Raw genomic sequence first — 16,508 nt, 5'->3', positions numbered from 1 at the left:
ACAGAAGCTTCAGAAGTGCTTCTAGAATTTCAGAGATTCCAACTAATATATAAATTGGGAGAGGAGGGGCAGGCTCTGGGAGGTAAGTACAGAGAACACAGGATGGAAGAACAATTTGGCAGAATGACAATTTTAACTGTACCATGTGCTAGAACTAAACATCACAAACTGAACCATAAGATGTAAGCAAACTGTGGTACATACATTTTAAGTATATAGGTTTGGGTTTTTTAATTGAAAAAAAAATTACGTGAGGGTTGCACTGAGTTGCAGCTGCATGTGTTATAATTCTAGCATTTCAAGTATGTGTCTTACACTTACTAGTCTCAAAACCAGAACTGATGCAGAAAGTCCTCTGCAAGACCATTAATTAAATTTTGATATTTTAAATTCCAACAATATACTGTTTGGAAATGTATCCTGCCAAAAGCATTTACATGTTATTGCCTTTGTCCGTCTCATTCTGTGTCTGTATGATCTGTATTTTTTAGTGTACTTAATTTGTATCCCTTATGTTACTTCATAGCCTTGGGAATCTCAGTCTTTCTGCAGTAATTTTCCTCATGAGGTTGTCTGTGCAGATTCTTGGGGCCAGTCCTTGCTGGTTTCTACAGATGCTGGCATCTTGTTAATAGATGGTTAGTAAATGATCTAGTGTTTTCATGTCAATTTTTGTGTATCTGACCATTTTCTTGAAAATGAGTGTTCATAAACTCGTTCAGGTATTAGTAGGTCTTTATGTAGGGGGATAGTTACTAATCCAAGTAAATTGATAACGTTTATGTAACCTAGTTGCAAAAATTCATTCTGCAGTCGAATCAAGCCATAGTGGGGAGCTAGTGTTAATGCAGATATCTGAATGTTTTCTTATTTTAGATGTTGTTTTTCTTGACCATCTGAAAAGCCATAGGAGGTCGCATTCAGGTTCAAGACGTGTCTAAATGCCTTGTCTGCTTTTCTTAGCCCTTAATATTAATGAGCATGCAGCCAAGCGCTTATGTGACAATGAAATTCTACTTCTTCTCTTAGCAATGATATTGCTACTCTGACCCATTATTATCCTCTGTGTGCTACGTAAGACCAGCGGGACTGAGGGAATGAAGTTAGTTCTTGGTCATAATTCTCAAACTTGCCAAAGGAATTTGGCAAGTTTAGATTTCAGTTGCTTAATCTAATTCATGACAGTAATAAAACTCCCCTGTGAGGAAGTATTGTCTATGATGCTGTGGCACATGTAGGAGCTTTGTGTGGTTCTTTTTGGATTTCATTTCTCTCCATTTTTGTAAGAAAAAACCCCAAGACTTTAATTAGGAGAAAGAAATGGTTCAAAACCAGCATCTAGCTAGTAGGATTTTGAATACATATGTTTCTTTTTTAGATGGCCAACCGTCAGTGCAAGTATTTGATAAAACACTCCAAATGAAGCAGATGAATGTGTTGGAAGCTCTGGATCTTTTGATTGCCCGAACAGACAAAGGTAGGAGAGGTCACTGTTCTTGGATTCTTGCGTGACTCCGGGTGTTGCTGGGTATGTATATGTGACAGTTGTGTCTTGTTTAGAAGGATTAAATGTGCATAAAATGTGCACTTTTTAAGTGAGGTAGTTTTTACCCAATAGTTTGTGATTGAGTTTCATAAAGGGAACATACACAAAGCAAGATATCAGGATCTGTATGTTTAACTCTGGAAAGAATTACAGATATGGTTGATTTATTTTTAACCCTGTTAGTGCCCGTTTCCTCAGTATTTGCTGAAGTTCTGTTTATTGAAGCTTTGGGTAAAACGTGGTTCCCTCTGTATCGCTGGGAGTTGTCCAGTTTGGTTGCATCTGATGAAATTCACTCTGAAATCTTACAGAACTAGCTCAGACAATGTGAGATCCATTTGCAGTTCTCTCAAGACACCTGGAGAATGGGTGACATTTCTGAAGATCTGGGAAGTTCATGAAATTTCTAGAGAAAACCCTTTTTGTACCGTGAAGGGTTCAAACTCTGTTCATGATCCAGTTACCCGTTGCTCACCTGGATGGTTCCAGCTCTTAAGGTTCACCCTTTTACTCTTGCCCTGTAGTTTATTATATTTTTGTTATTTTTCAATATTTTATATATTCATTGTTTGGAAGCTCTCAGATCATTCTTTGATGCAGCAGCACTACCTAATAAGAAACTTGGCTACCGTACTGATGGATTGGTCAACTAGAATTGTAAATCCTAGAGAGTTCGTAAGTCTTCTGTCCCCAGAGAGGTATTATGCTTTGTTTACATTTGCTCTGTTTGTTAGGTGCTGCTTCTCATCGGAAGTATTAGTTTCAAATTACCACGTTCTTTTTTTAACTTCTTTTTTCCTGGTTCTCTCCATATGTCAGGGAAAGACTCTCGTATCCTTGTCTTCAGACTCAGTGGTGTCCAAAAAGATATAGAGACTAAAAAAATGATAAGAAGCAAATATGACTGCAGAGAAAATAAACTGGAGAGAACAAAAGGTGATATTGTTATCCTGTGTTAAAAACATCCACTGTGTTTTGATGCTGGTAATTACCAGGAGCTTATTAACTCTCTTTAGGCAGGTGTAGGTGTTCATCTTTAGTTTTGTCTCTGGACAGTCAATTCAAATTTTGTTAAGCTTGTATTTGAAAACTACTCTAATATAGTCCAGCATGACATTTTTTAATGTTGTAAAAAAACCATGTTACTTCGCAGTTGCTGATGATGAAAAGTTTTATAGAAAAACAGGATTTCAGGGTTGGGAGGTATGAGAAGAATTTTGTGGGGATGTCAGACTGAAATAAAGCAGACTTTAAGTTGGAGGAACACTGACAAATCCCCCATTACATAGTAATCTGGGTGTAGTTGCCCATTATTTTTGTAGAAATAAATGTTTTCTGGTCTTCAGAAGCAAGCTGCTTTGGAAAGCTGGAACTTGCAGAATAGTGACAATCCATGTACTTTGGGTTAAGGGTAAAAGTAGATTTTGAAAGAGTCATAGGCTTTTGTCTTTTCCTAGAAGTCGATGTAATCCTATTGAGGAGTTTTTAATTCTGTGTTGCCAAGTCATCCATCAGAGCCCTGTTGTACTAATCATCACATGAATACAGAACAAAAAAATCAGACACTATCCCGACCACTTAGAGTCTAGAACATTATTTCCTCAGGCTGCCATTTGTATGCCATTAATACTCACCATGGAAGCGAACTGAGGATTGTTGTGGCTATTCGGAACAAACTACTTCTCGTCACAAAGAAATATAATTTACACAACACGTTAACGAGCACCTCTCTGCTATCATCTCCTGAATCTCCAGTAGAGGAGTTCCAGTACATCCGGGTATGTGTAATCTAGTTACTAATTATCTTAACACACCGAGCAGCACTCAGCTAGTGTGGGGTGGTGGTGCAGGGAAGGCAGAGTATGCATTATCATCTTCCTGAACCTACAGACAAATAAAAGTGAGAAGCCATATGATAGAGTTTGATCATATATATGTGAAATAAAACTTACAGATTTTTAAATAATTGTTTCTGCTTGTTCTTTGTTCTTTCTAAGCTTCTGTGCTTAGAAAACATCCATTTAAAATCATGGAGTACCTGCAGCACCCACAGTAGGAACTTGACAAAGAGAGTAATTCTATTGTTTACATTATAGGAAATATGCCTTTCTGACCCTCCAGTGGTCATGACACTGGTGGACGGACCTACTGGAGACAGTGACAATATGATCTGTGTAGCATATCGGCATCAGTTTGATTTAGTCAATGAGAGTACAGGGGTGTCCTATAGATTGCATCATGTCGAAACAAACAGGGTAAGTTTTTATCATTGAAACTTTTTTGCAGACCCTCACTGAACATGTTTATTGCAGACTCAGTGCATGCTGTGCTGACCTCCTAGGAGTGTGATTTATGGACATGCTCATATGTATTACTTTTTACTTCTATAACTACTGCTTTAGGGTACTCTGAAACATTTATTCCTTTGGGGATGCTTTTTGGGATATTCCTTTTTGGATATGGTGATAACTCCCAAGAGAGGTAGTTAAAAGATGCTATGTTGGGAAAAAGCCTGTGTTTCAGGCTCTGGAATGTTGTTAAAAATTCATTTTTCTTCTTTCTTAGCCAGCAGTTAGCTTTTTGCTTTATTTTTGTGGTATCAGTGTTTTATTGTTTAAAAATTGCATCAAAATAACTTCAGTGGTTGACCCCCACTATCTTATTCAGATTTGCCTATTTGTAGCTAAAATATTTATATATAGCTTATCATTCTATTTAAGAAACTGCTGTCCAGTCAACTAATAATTGAATCTATCTAGGACATAGGGTTTTAAGTAAATGTCTTGGTTTTCAGAAAAAAGTTGCAGTATTTCCTGCTCCAGAAAAGATAGTTTCTAAATAGGCATGTAGACATGTAGCTTTAGACAAAAAAAAAATCATAAACCAAAAAAACCAGAAGACTTTGCACAGTTAATGTGTTATTGTTACTGTTAATGTGATAAGGGACTACGTTTTTTACTTGATGGTTCTTGATAAGTTATTTTCTTTTTAAGTTGTCTGTATTTTTATTTGGATCTGGTGATGAAGAGGTGCTCTTGGCATGGTTGATAAGTATAAGCTTCTCCATAGCACTGGGAATCAATCTTAATCTGAATGAGGAGGAACTAGAAATAGAGACTGGGCATAGAGAAGTACATCACCATCGCCATCCACCACTCCCATTTCTTTTGCACACCAGAATTCTTATTTCCTTTAGGAACACAAATAAAGCAGACAATTAATATGAGCTGAGCTAGTGATTTTTATGATGTTGAAATGGGTTTGCCTGCTTATTTCTCTGGACAACAGAGCAGTAATGGATTTCAGTCACTACAGAAGATAGGTCAAAATGCATTTGACCTATATGGATGTGTAAACTTTCAGGTTTGCTTAATAGTTCTTGACCTGCACAGTAATCTTTAATCAAGGAGAGTCAAAGAACTGCTGTTCATGAAATCAGTCTCTCAGCCCTCTCCCTGTCCAAGTAGTATATGTGGTTTGGGAAGCATTTACCTTATGTAACCTTATGCATTTCACTAATAAGGTCTCATTTCCTGAACAGATATCCTATTTTTTGTGGCTGTTTTGGTTTGTTTTTAATCTAAATGTAAAAGACAAAACCGAAGTTGAATTAAGAGAATTTGTGTAGCCTAATCTATGTAAAAATACTGTGGTTTAACCAGCATTGCTGCTCAGTTTGTAAGTTCAGACTATTCATTAATACTTAGGTACACCCCTGTTGACCTCTGTAAATGGTAGTGGTTTTGAACCAGCAGTTGGTGTATCTGATCTTTTTGCTAGTCACAATGTGCATTTGAAGATCACTTTTTGAAAATAATTGTTATCTTTAACATAGCATGTTGATTCATAGCTTTCTGAAATGATTCTATTTCCTAAAATTTGTATTGCTAAATAAGTGATATGTTTTTATTGCTTTACACTGTGGTGTGGTTATGAATGTTCTGCACTGTACAGAGCCAAATACAAAAGAAACTAATTTTCATCTTGAGAACATCCTGAAAATTACATCACAAAAGAGGCTATTTTTATAAAAGTATTTATTTATTTCTCTCTTTTTTTTTTCTTTTACCTGTTGTTGTGCACTTCCGTAACTGATTGTATTGCTTATTAGTCACAACCTAGCTGTAAGAACCACAGTATCCTCTGCCTGTTTGTTAATCTTTTCCATTATCATTGCAGGTTAATTTTGTTGCAGCTATTGATGTATATGAAGATGGTGAAGCTGGTCTGTTGTTGTGTTATAACTGTAAGTGTTTAGGGAAGGCCAGAAATGGTAATAATGCCATCTGCATATTTACATCTTCTTTCATTGCAGTTTAGGTCTGTATCTGAAAATAAATGTTAGTGCTTCATGGAAAGTTTGTCAAAATAGATTTTTTGGAACTTAAATGCATGTTGGAGAAGTTAGGAATTCAGGTATTTTACTCATACGGAAAGTTTTATAGATGTGCAGGTTATATGGTTGATGAAATCTTGGTGTCTGTAATAACCCATGTGCATAATAGTCTTCAAAAAATGTGAATTACATGAACATATGGCTACTTGAAGGGCATAGAGGTACAATTCTGCAGACACTGGTTTCTGAATTTTTCTTGTGTATTCCTCTATCTATAGACAAGTTAGGGACCTGATAACTGCTGAAACAGTAATACTAACATTGCGAAATATGACAGCTCAGTTAAATGTAGGTCTTCTAGTTTGGTCTTTCCAATGTGTTGACAGAGAAAGCAAATTTTGCTTAGCTGTTTGGCTGTAGAGGGACTTTAATATGAATGTTCGATTGTGTGCAGAATGTCCACCCTTCTGCAAAATCTCCATATAAAATGGGTGGTGGTCGCTTCCGGTGTGAAGTGATGGATTCTTCTTTTTTCTATTTTGCTACAGATGTTTGTCAATACAAAAAGGTATATCCTTTCAGTGGAGGTTCTCCACTGGTCCAGCCATCAGCTTATGACTTCCACTTCAGCTGGAATCAAGTTCCTTCTGCTGTTGGTAAGAAAATACCTACTTTTAGTAGATTTTTTTTGTTACCATTTTCGCCTGTGCATGGCTCTTGGTCGAATTACAGTATTATGGGAATAGGCATGGTACATTCATGATGCCGCTTGACTTAATTTTCTGAATATGATAATTTTGAAAAGTGGACCCTTGATAGAAAGTTAATCCTTTGCTTAACTTTCCCCACCTTTTTTGCATTTCTCATTTTCCATTCACTCTACATTCTGCCAGGCGTGGAGAGTGAAATTTTCTTCAGGCTCAGTGTAACTTGGTGTACATCAGTATGTTAGACAGCACTTTTCATAGGAAAGGAACATGCCAGAAGAGGTCAAGAACAGTTTTTGTGGAGCATTCAAGAAACTTTTGCTTTAACCATTCTTCCTTGCCAAATAACTTCTATTTTGTTGCAGTCTGTGCTTTCCCTTATGTTCTTGCCTTCACTACTGATTCCATTGAGATCCGATTAGTGGTGAATGGGAACTTAGTCCACACAGCAGTTGTGCCTGAGCTTCAACTTGTAGCATCAAGGGTAAGACAGAAAAATCATGTTTGACTACTTCTGTGATATGTTGGGATCTAATGACTGTAAAACGTTGCTGCTGCTAAAAACGTAACAAACAAAACCGAAATATGTACTACTTTATCTGCAATAGTTGTTCATTTGTGTGTTCCTAGTTTATATCAAGGACAAAGAGAATCAGAAGATGATTAAGAAAGTCTTACTGTACTAACGATGAGTTATTTGTCATTTCAGTCAGATATTTATTTTAAAGCTACTGCTGCAGTAAGTGGATCATCTGACAGCAGCTCTAAGGAAATGAGTTCAAAGAGTTCTCCTCAAACACTGACACCTTGTGAAAAGGCAGAATTTCCTCTTCCTTCGCTAGAAGGTACTGTGATCTCTAATCATTCCAACAGCTATCACATCTCGGTATGGCTGATCTTCAGTAGAGATGGTAAAAAAAAGTAAGTTCCTACCTGAAAATGCGGAGTGTGAGATTTTCTGTTTGCCATACATATAAAGCACTTGGTTGAGCTTTTGCCCTGTAGTATCTTTTCTGAATACATGGTAGCACTGTTCTGAAGAAATAATTTCTGTAGGAACGGAGGAATTAAGCCTCAGTAGCTTGATGAATCTTTGGTGATGTGATCACAAGTAATAATGCAAAAAGGGGCATAAAACTATCAGAAAACTTGAAATTTCACATACGCTATTCCTTTCATTTAAGAAGAGCTGAATGACCACTGAATGGCTGAAGCTCTTTTGCAAAACAAAAGTAAAAAGCCTTGAAAAACTTTGTGCAGACAGTTTAGTGTTGCATGATCTGTGAACAGTCAATCTATAGTGTGACAATAAAGGAGAAACAAGGGAACATTAACTAGATAATGCAAGATGTATGTACACCGTTCTTCTTTAAATGTGCTACTTTAGTGTTAGCAGAAAGGAAAAGGAGAAGGTAATCACAAATTTCTTAAAGGCAGTACCATTTGATGGTAAGTTTGGGATTTTGGTTTGTTTTTCTTCTAGGAATTAGGAAAACGTGGTATTTTGTATTAGCTAAGAGGAGGAGTTGTAATTTAAACCACTTGGAATCCGAGCTTCAGTATGTTTGCAGTATATTAAAACACGAGGGAAATACCACACAGACTGCAGTGTAATAGAGTACCAGCCGCAAGTCTTATGAATTTACTTCCTGGTTCCTCTCCTGATTCGTCATGCTGCCAAGAGTTAATCTTCTTTTTCTCCCTAAGTCAAATTGCTTGTATTTCTTCCTTCCCCTAGCTTATTTGTGTTGAAATATCTCTAGAGCAAGAAAGTCTTCTTCATTTTGGTTAAAAAGTGCCCAGCTCAACAAGTATAGCTTGTCCTTATAACTTTTAATTTGGAATTAGTAAGAACTGATTCTATTGTGCAAGTGTAACGTTCTTCTTTCTTTCTGTGTTTCAGATGAAGTTCCATGCAAAAACCTGTACAAAATACCTCTCAGCAATCTGGTTGGGCGAAGCATTGAACGACCTCTGAAGTCACCTTTGGCCCCCAAGGTCATCACTACTACAACATCAAGTGGCATTACCTCTCTTCCAGTTATGCACTCACTATCTTTATCTCGTATGGAAATCAAAGAAATTGCAAGCAGAACACGTAAAGAATTGCTGGGTAAACTATCCTCATTCCTCGGTGTTATTTATAAATTGTCAAATATATACTTTCTGATCTTTGCACCGTCACAGGGAGGTTTGTAACATGCAGCTAATATTCATAAATTACTAAAATAAAAAAAAGAAACAGTGAGGAAGCATTATTTGCAAATAGTATAGCCATTGTCTGATCATGTATAAGATGGCTATATTCTAAACTAGGTGGAAATAGTTAATAATGGAAGCCAGCAACAGATACCTTAACATTTTCATGCATGCTTTGTTTTCTGTTGAAAGTATTAAGTCTTTTATTCCTTTATTGAGGCCTCTTGGATGAACCTATCGCCAAGGCAGAAAGTGCACAGAAGCTAAAAAAAGTTTCTCGAAGACAGTCAGACCCCAAACAGGGAGCCGTAAGATCATCTAGTAGTGACAGGTAAATACACTTTAGAAAGAGCCCAAGTTAGACTGTAAATATTTTCAGAATTGATAGCTCATGCTTATCTCAGTTGGCATGAGGCTGGCTGAGACCTATATCCATGTGCGTTTCATGCTAATGGGTTTGTTGGAGTATCTGAGTCCCATAAGTACTGAAACAATTACACTTTTTGCTAAAGACATGTTAATGAGCAAGGCAAGACTAAACGGTATTTTGTGGGTACCTGCTGCAGTTGAACCCGTTTTAAAGATTTGGACTACTGCAGCTGCACTGTGCAGACTCTCTTGTAGTTTTCTTTGTATGCTTTTGTGTTGCTATTTTCAGAATAAATTTTGTGAAAAAATACCCACAGCATTTGTCTGTTTGGCACTGACCCCCATGCCATTCTCGTGTTTTCACTGTTTCCGTATGTTTGTATAGAGTACTGGTGGAATACAGAATACTGGCAAGATAAAGGAGACTGAGAGTAACAAAATAAAAGATCTCTTGTGGTGTTAAACTATGCTTGATGTATTTCCTTTTTTGGAAATTATTTGGTTGAGGGGCTTCATTATTACTGCCTTTTGATTATTTTTTATACGGTCAAACAGGAGGAAACTCAGTTGTAATGGTCTGTGTCTGTCTTTAGAATAACTTGATTGAATCTAGAAGTAGTCATTGTTCCTTCCTGCCCTTACCAGTGTATTTTTTTTAGTAACTTTTGTCATCCTCTTTGCAGGATAATCTCAAGCTCGTTTGAAGGCTGTTCTGAAAGACGTCATCTTTCCACTAGTTCAGATCCTGATACTTCAGCAAACAGAGAGGAGAGCTCACCATCTAGCTATCCATTTCAGCTGATTTCTTTATATGATGAAGACATAATTGACTTAAAATGAAGACACTTTTAAAACCTTTCTTCCTTACTTCACATTTTCTTACAACTCTGTAAGCTCTATGGCAATGTCACAAACACTGCTTCTGGTGGTAAAATGTGGCTGAAGTACAGGTGATAAATCCTTATAAACCCATGTTCTAGTTAGCACAACCTGATTTGGTGATGCCTTTATCTTTGATATTGGTATGTTTTCTCAGTTAATGAAGCATTACTTTTCGTGGCATTCTAACAGTAAGTAATCAATGAGAGACTGAGGCTGAAACTGAAGTAAACAAAAAGTATTACTTGTTCTAAGCTTCTTATAATTTGACTTACCTAAATGACATGCAGCAAAGTTAATTGCTGTTATTACTATCATGAGTTGTTTTAAAACAGTGTATGTCGTGTTGGAAGAGGAATTTTATGACATAGATCACTGCTTTTGTTTTTTTCAGTCTTTAAAAAACAAAACAACAACAACAAAAGGCTTGCAGTTGAAGTAATTTCAAACGGTGCAGTCAGTCCCTAAATTGATGTATCTGTACACTGAAGAATCAGGTGAGATATGAAGGTAGTGTTCCCTTTGCTCACTGTTTACAGAAACTTGAAAACTGTTCTGACATAATGAACCCCTGAACAGAGAAACTTTCTATAGGAAACACAAACTTTCAGAATATTTCTCAAAAATTGAAAATTAGAAAAACCTAAAAAAGCCACAAACAAAAAATGCCGAAACAAAAACCCCAGTCTCTCTACTGGAAAACTCTTATTGTAGTGCATCTACAGATTTTTCCATTACAGGCAGAGGAGCCAACCCCCGTTACCTTTGACTACAAAAAGATTCTTATGCATACATCATCATTAACTGTTGTCTGCACTTGCACCAACAGTATAAGTCTTTATTTCAGATAGTTGTATTTTTCTAACTGGATGCGACTGAATTGTCACTGCTAATAAGCTCGTCTTCTATGATGAAATAGTCATCTTGTCTCTTACTGTGTTAAACGATAGGGGTGTATATTTAAAGTTTGATTTTTTTAAACTTTCCTCTAGAATACCTTTGCAAGGAGTTTGTTTGGTTTTGAGTTTTTTGTATGAAAGCCTTTCTATATATGATGTTTTAGCTTTATTAGCAAGTGTTTCTTGTTCTATATGTAGAAATACTTCTGTGTCCTTGATTTTGTTTCATAATACCACTCGTATGTCATGATTTCACTTTCGTTCAAGCATGGTCATCCGGAGATGCATGCCTTTTGGTGCCATCTGTCTGAATGTAAAACTGGTTTTGCAAAGTGATTTCTCAGTTTATTGTATATAATGGCCGAATTGCTTCACTTAAGAAAATATGCAAGGTCATATCTTACTTTCAACTGTGGTGGCTAATCAATAGAAGAAGCAATATTTTCAACAGTAATTAGGAGCAGAAGGCTGTTATTACTTTAGTGGGTTTTGCACTCATAGGTGTGTGGGGTGAACCTTAATAAGCATCTAAAAGGAAGTACCAGATCAAAGTCTTTGCAAAAACTTGTAATTGTTTTTTGAGGATGTTGCTTCCAGAGATTGTGTTACTTTACCCTATCCTTATTTATTTTGACACTTAAGGTTTAAAAAAAAAATCTATCTGAAAGTACCATGCAGTGCTTATTTTCCAGGAAGTGGTAGACACTTCTGAATCCACTTTTGAGGTCCCTGCTAGCAGTTACATATTTTTATAAAGAAGAAGAACCATCTTTTTCCATGAACAGCTTTCTCAGTGTAGTATTTGATATCTGGTTTGTGGCTTTTTTAGAAGACTGTACCAGTATGTTGCAAAACTGGGGCTTTAGTTTAAATTTTAACTGGAAACTTTGCTTTACCCTGTTAGGATAGATTTTTGATATTCAGCAGATGTTCACCTGTGCTATTACAGCATGTTTTAAAATTGTTAACCATTGTTTGATAGCAGTTGAAGCAATATATGGAAATTTTAAAACATGCTTTAAGAACCTGAGCAAACACATACTTAGGTATACTGAAAGACTAGCCTTAGAGATGGAGCACTAGGGAGAACAAGAAGATTGAGAAGAGCTTGACAGAAAGTTTGACTACTGGCTATGATGGTGGTCAAAATGCATAGAGATACAGCATTTGCATTATATTCTAAGCATGATTATAGAAGAAAGGGCTATAAAGCAGGATTTATTTTCTTGAACCAGAAGTGCAGCAGTGGCTGTAAAGTATTACCATGAATTAAGAGAGTGTTGGGGGGTGGGAATGTGTGTGCATGTGTGTGTGGGAGAGGGAGAGAGAGAGAGAGAGGAAGCACCTTTGAAGGTCTGCCTGTAATTACAGCATTGATGACATCTAGCAAATGAACTATAAGGAATAGAGATACTGGATTACTGAAGCTAGACAAAACCAGATCATACTGGCTTGTGGTACATACTTGGAAGAGGATGTTGGTATCATTTGAAGAGGAAAGCCCAGCAACTGCATCCCCGCCCACCTCCCACCTGCTTTTATGCCATAGCTTGACTTAACGGGTCAGGTACAAGCTGTTAAGCAGGTCACACTAGGAACTACCAGGCCTTAACATACTATTACTCATATAGAACAGGAAGGAGCAGAATCCTGGAAAAAATTTGTCCTCATTCTTAATGTATCCAGTAAGTGCCTTAAACAAGGCTTTGACTTCTTTAGTTTTTGCTTCTGTACTTAATCAGTGTTGTAGAGGGATAATATCTAATGTGGCAAAAGAAGTAGAGAGCATTTAGTTTGGGTTATATGACACCTAGAGATGATAGCTGAGGCTTTAGAGTCATATATCTGTAGTTTACTACCTACTTATTGTATGAGAGCAGCCCAGAATATAGGTAGAAGGCAGAGAACATGGGAAAAATACTCCAATTTTATTTGACGCAAGCCACAGGAACCAAATTCTGTGAAGATCTTTATCACATTTATTTTATCAAAAGAACAAATACTAACACTGTCATGTGAAATTGCTGGTGGAACAGGAGAAACCTCTATTGTACAAGGATGTGGCTTCTTTGCATTTTTAGTAGTCTGATCAGACTGCCATGATTTCTGTGTCTCTTGACGTGAGGAGAATTAGCTTCTAGCTATTGTTTCTCTCAAAAGATCATCCTTACTGTTCAGACTGCTAATTAAAATCTAGAGGCAGTTGGTAGTGTTGATACATAAGCTCTTGTGCGTCATTTATAAAATGCAAAGTTCTTACACATTTTCGGAACCTCTCCTTCTTAAGACTGTTGTTAGATGACAAGGCTTGTTGGAAGGCTGCTGGGATGGCTGTAGTGTTGTTCACTTCAGCATTGGAGCCATGTTGTTTGGCCTCTGTTTCTCCAGCCTGTGCATGCATTTACTCCCTAAAATTTAAAAAGTAGTCTTAGGGACAAATTGTGTCCACCCTAAGCACAACCCTTTCTCCTTTCACACTGGATGTTAAAGCTGCCCATAGGCTACATTCTTCATACTGGCTGACTATCTCATGGTTAGGAGAAACGATAACCTTTGAATCTACAGCTACGTAAGATGGATGTTGTTCTAATAGGAAAACTGAAAAATATTGCTACAGATAGATGGGGGAATTGTTTCTGTGAAGGAAGAACTGTCACCAAATTGAGCACTTGCTATCAAGCTAAGTTTAACTGAAGGCCCATTCTGGACTCTTGTCTAAGTTTCTGCAAGTAATACTTTCTATCCCAATGTGCTGGATTTGTTGGCAGTGGCAGGGCTCTTAACTCCTGGCTAAATGGTATTGGTCACCACTTCATCCCTGTGCCTTAGTCTGACTAAATTATAGAAGTATCATTTACATTGGTGCAAGCATTAGATTGTATAGGTAGTTAATTTAGAATGTACTTCTGCATTCTCACCAGCATGGGTAATGATGCATGGAATCACGAAATAGTTGAGGGTCTAAGGGACCACTGTGTTATTATCTAGTCCAGTACACATACCTGTGCACTACCATTCAAAATAGATACGCAACATTTTGAGCTACTCATCGTCTTTGTCCTGCATTTGAATGACAGCATGCATATGAACCATTACCACAACTTTGAAGTGTGACTAGGACTCAAGAACCCCCAGACATATGAGCTAAGTTAATTCTTTCACACACACAATATGGAGCCCTTAAGGCTGAGGCTTTGATGAGCTGTTCCCAAGGTCCCAAAAACCCAGTTTGGGCTTTAGAAACCAGTACAGACTAAGAGTAATTTTTGTCCAGTTCGTTATTGTAGTGGCAATGTAGTACACATAAATGTTTTTATGTGTTTGAAAGTAACAAAACACTTCCTTTTAATAAGAAACAAACAGGCCACATGCAATTTGAAAAAAGGGCTATGGCTATTCATGGTAGCAAGAGAGCTGCTCTCTAGGTTCAGTTAATGCACGCATACATGCAGTTTCCTGGTTTGCAAAGAAGTAAGGCCTGTTCTAGTTATAGCCCTTTACTGGTTTGGGGTTGTGGCAGGGATTCTTGTTTTGGTTGGTGTGGTTTCTTGAGGCTGGGGATGTGTGGGATTTTTGTTGGTTGGAAATTCTTTTTCAGGTTTTGGAGGGGGAAGGTTTTGTTTTGTTTTGTTTTTTTGTGGTTTGCTGTTGTTTCTCAGTGCATAACATACACACAAGTATGCACCTGGAATGAATAGCAGGTTTGTTCTCTGCCTTCGTGTGATTATTTCTATAAATGTTTAAGTGTTTGTAATTGATAGATTCAAATTCAATTTTTTTAGTATTGTGACAGTCAACTGAATAAATATTTAAACAGTACTTAAGAGGGCAGGGAATGGGTAACAGTATTGCCTAACTAGTTACATCTGGTTAAGGTTGCTACTCCTGACATATATTTTCTGCTGTTCTATGTATATTTGACCAGTAATGGCTAGCTCAAAGATGTTTTCCTAAAGATGTGGGTCTATAAATCATGCTTGCAGATGCAGTGGCTTTTCCAGAGCTGTTGGCTCAGTCTGCATTTGAAATATATAACCCTTTTCATTTGGATTTGGTTTTCAATATGTATAATATAGGTATATATATTTGTAATTTCTACCATAAATTTTCAGGGATTAAAAATCCTTAGTTATATATATAAGAATTTAAAGTAATGGGATCATGAAAGGAAGGGGAAGGAAAAAATCCCATCAGCAAGTGATAAGGTATTTCAGAATAATTTCTGTTGCCTTCTGTGTATAAAAATGAGTATCACACTATTTTCACTTTTAACTATTTGATGTCATGGTTCATATGCACAGTGCTTGCTTATTCTGTTAAAGCACTGTTTTCTTAGATAGGCTTAATCTGTTTTTCTGAAGGACTGAATTATACCCTGGGAACCTAATATTAACAATATAGGAAGGCTCAAGAGATTATGCAGCAAACATCTGTACTTGCATGCAGGTTAGAAAGTATTTTCATTCTTATTAGTTGAGCACAGCAACCTCACCAGCCTGTATACTGTTTAGCTGCTTCACTTTGTTGCTGACCTGTAACTGACTGACTCCTGTTTGCTACTGGAAATTGTGGTACTAGCACCTGACTTGAAGAGAAAATGCATATTTATTTATAGCTGTATTAGGTATTTATCTGGTTGAATGGAAAATGTAAACGTTTATGCAGAGTGTTATCAGTCTGGAATGTCAGTTTGTCTTTAAATGGTAGCAGACTGCTTTGTAATTTAATAATCGCATATTGTTAAGACTGTTGCTACATTTGTGATCAAAGACTCTTTACCACTGGTCTTAAATGCCGATGTATTACCATTGTTTTTAATGTCTTATGATAGCATGTATGGTTTGTAATTTAGAGATGACATACAAGTAGAAATAGTCCTATCACGTCTGAAATTGTTTTAAGTGCTATTTATCACCTTTGTGAAGAGGAAACATGATTTATTCCTTCATCTGTAATAAACTGTAAGTTTGACTCCACCTGTTTCTTTCACACACACAGGACTAATGACTTTCAAATTTGGAAAGTAAAAAGACAAGAAATCAAAAAGACAGGATATAGCACAGAGCACTGCTTTTTTATTTGAGTTTTCTGAAGTGCTGTGTCATACCTGTGAGATGGCGGTTTGTGTCTTAAGCTTTACCCATCTTTGACAAAAGCCATAATCTAGCACTGGTGTATGTTTCCAGGCATCTTTTAGATTTTCGGAGACCTGCTTCAGTTGGAGATGTTTACTCTGTAAACTGACACTACACTACTAGTTTTTCTCCTGTTCTGGCTAAGTGTATATTCTTACTGTTTCCAAGACCTTGCAATTCCTTTTGAAAAAGCAGTTATCTTTCCTGAAGTATAAAAGACATTCTCATAAGAGCTACAACCCTTCCTGTGATTTAAATGCATTCCTAGCCACCTGACAGCAGTAAGAAAAAAAGCCCCTTAAATCCATGAAAGCCAAGAATTCATCTCCATTTGAGATTAGGACAGTTCTGTGGTCAGGCATCCCAGAAATAACAGCCACACAAATGTCAAGTACTGCAGTCTGAAACTAACAGCCCCAGGCTGCTCTTCTTCACTGT

The 16,508-nt window shown here is 36.9% G+C and overlaps 1 protein-coding gene across 1 annotated transcript in view; it reads left to right on the top strand.

The window, feature by feature from the left end:
• Positions 1–15,906, top strand: part of GARNL3 (GTPase activating Rap/RanGAP domain like 3) — a 36,616-nt gene extending 20,710 nt beyond the window's left edge. Inside the window, exons 18-29 of the mRNA XM_063410263.1 lie at positions 527–638; positions 1,379–1,477; positions 2,366–2,482; positions 3,152–3,324; positions 3,643–3,801; positions 5,726–5,792; positions 6,431–6,538; positions 6,955–7,073; positions 7,299–7,434; positions 8,493–8,702; positions 9,008–9,119; positions 9,841–15,906. Coding sequence (XP_063266333.1) covers positions 527–638; positions 1,379–1,477; positions 2,366–2,482; positions 3,152–3,324; positions 3,643–3,801; positions 5,726–5,792; positions 6,431–6,538; positions 6,955–7,073; positions 7,299–7,434; positions 8,493–8,702; positions 9,008–9,119; positions 9,841–9,997 — 1,569 coding nt within the window. The 3' untranslated portion in view covers positions 9,998–15,906. The remainder of the gene's footprint in view (positions 1–526; positions 639–1,378; positions 1,478–2,365; positions 2,483–3,151; positions 3,325–3,642; positions 3,802–5,725; positions 5,793–6,430; positions 6,539–6,954; positions 7,074–7,298; positions 7,435–8,492; positions 8,703–9,007; positions 9,120–9,840) is intronic.
• Positions 15,907–16,508: the final 602 nt, after the last annotated feature.

This window comes from Prinia subflava, chromosome 12, assembly GCF_021018805.1.
Source record: "Prinia subflava isolate CZ2003 ecotype Zambia chromosome 12, Cam_Psub_1.2, whole genome shotgun sequence".
Classification (NCBI taxonomy): Eukaryota; Metazoa; Chordata; class Aves; order Passeriformes; family Cisticolidae; genus Prinia; species Prinia subflava.
This window is presented reverse-complemented; position numbering and strand designations above follow the sequence as displayed.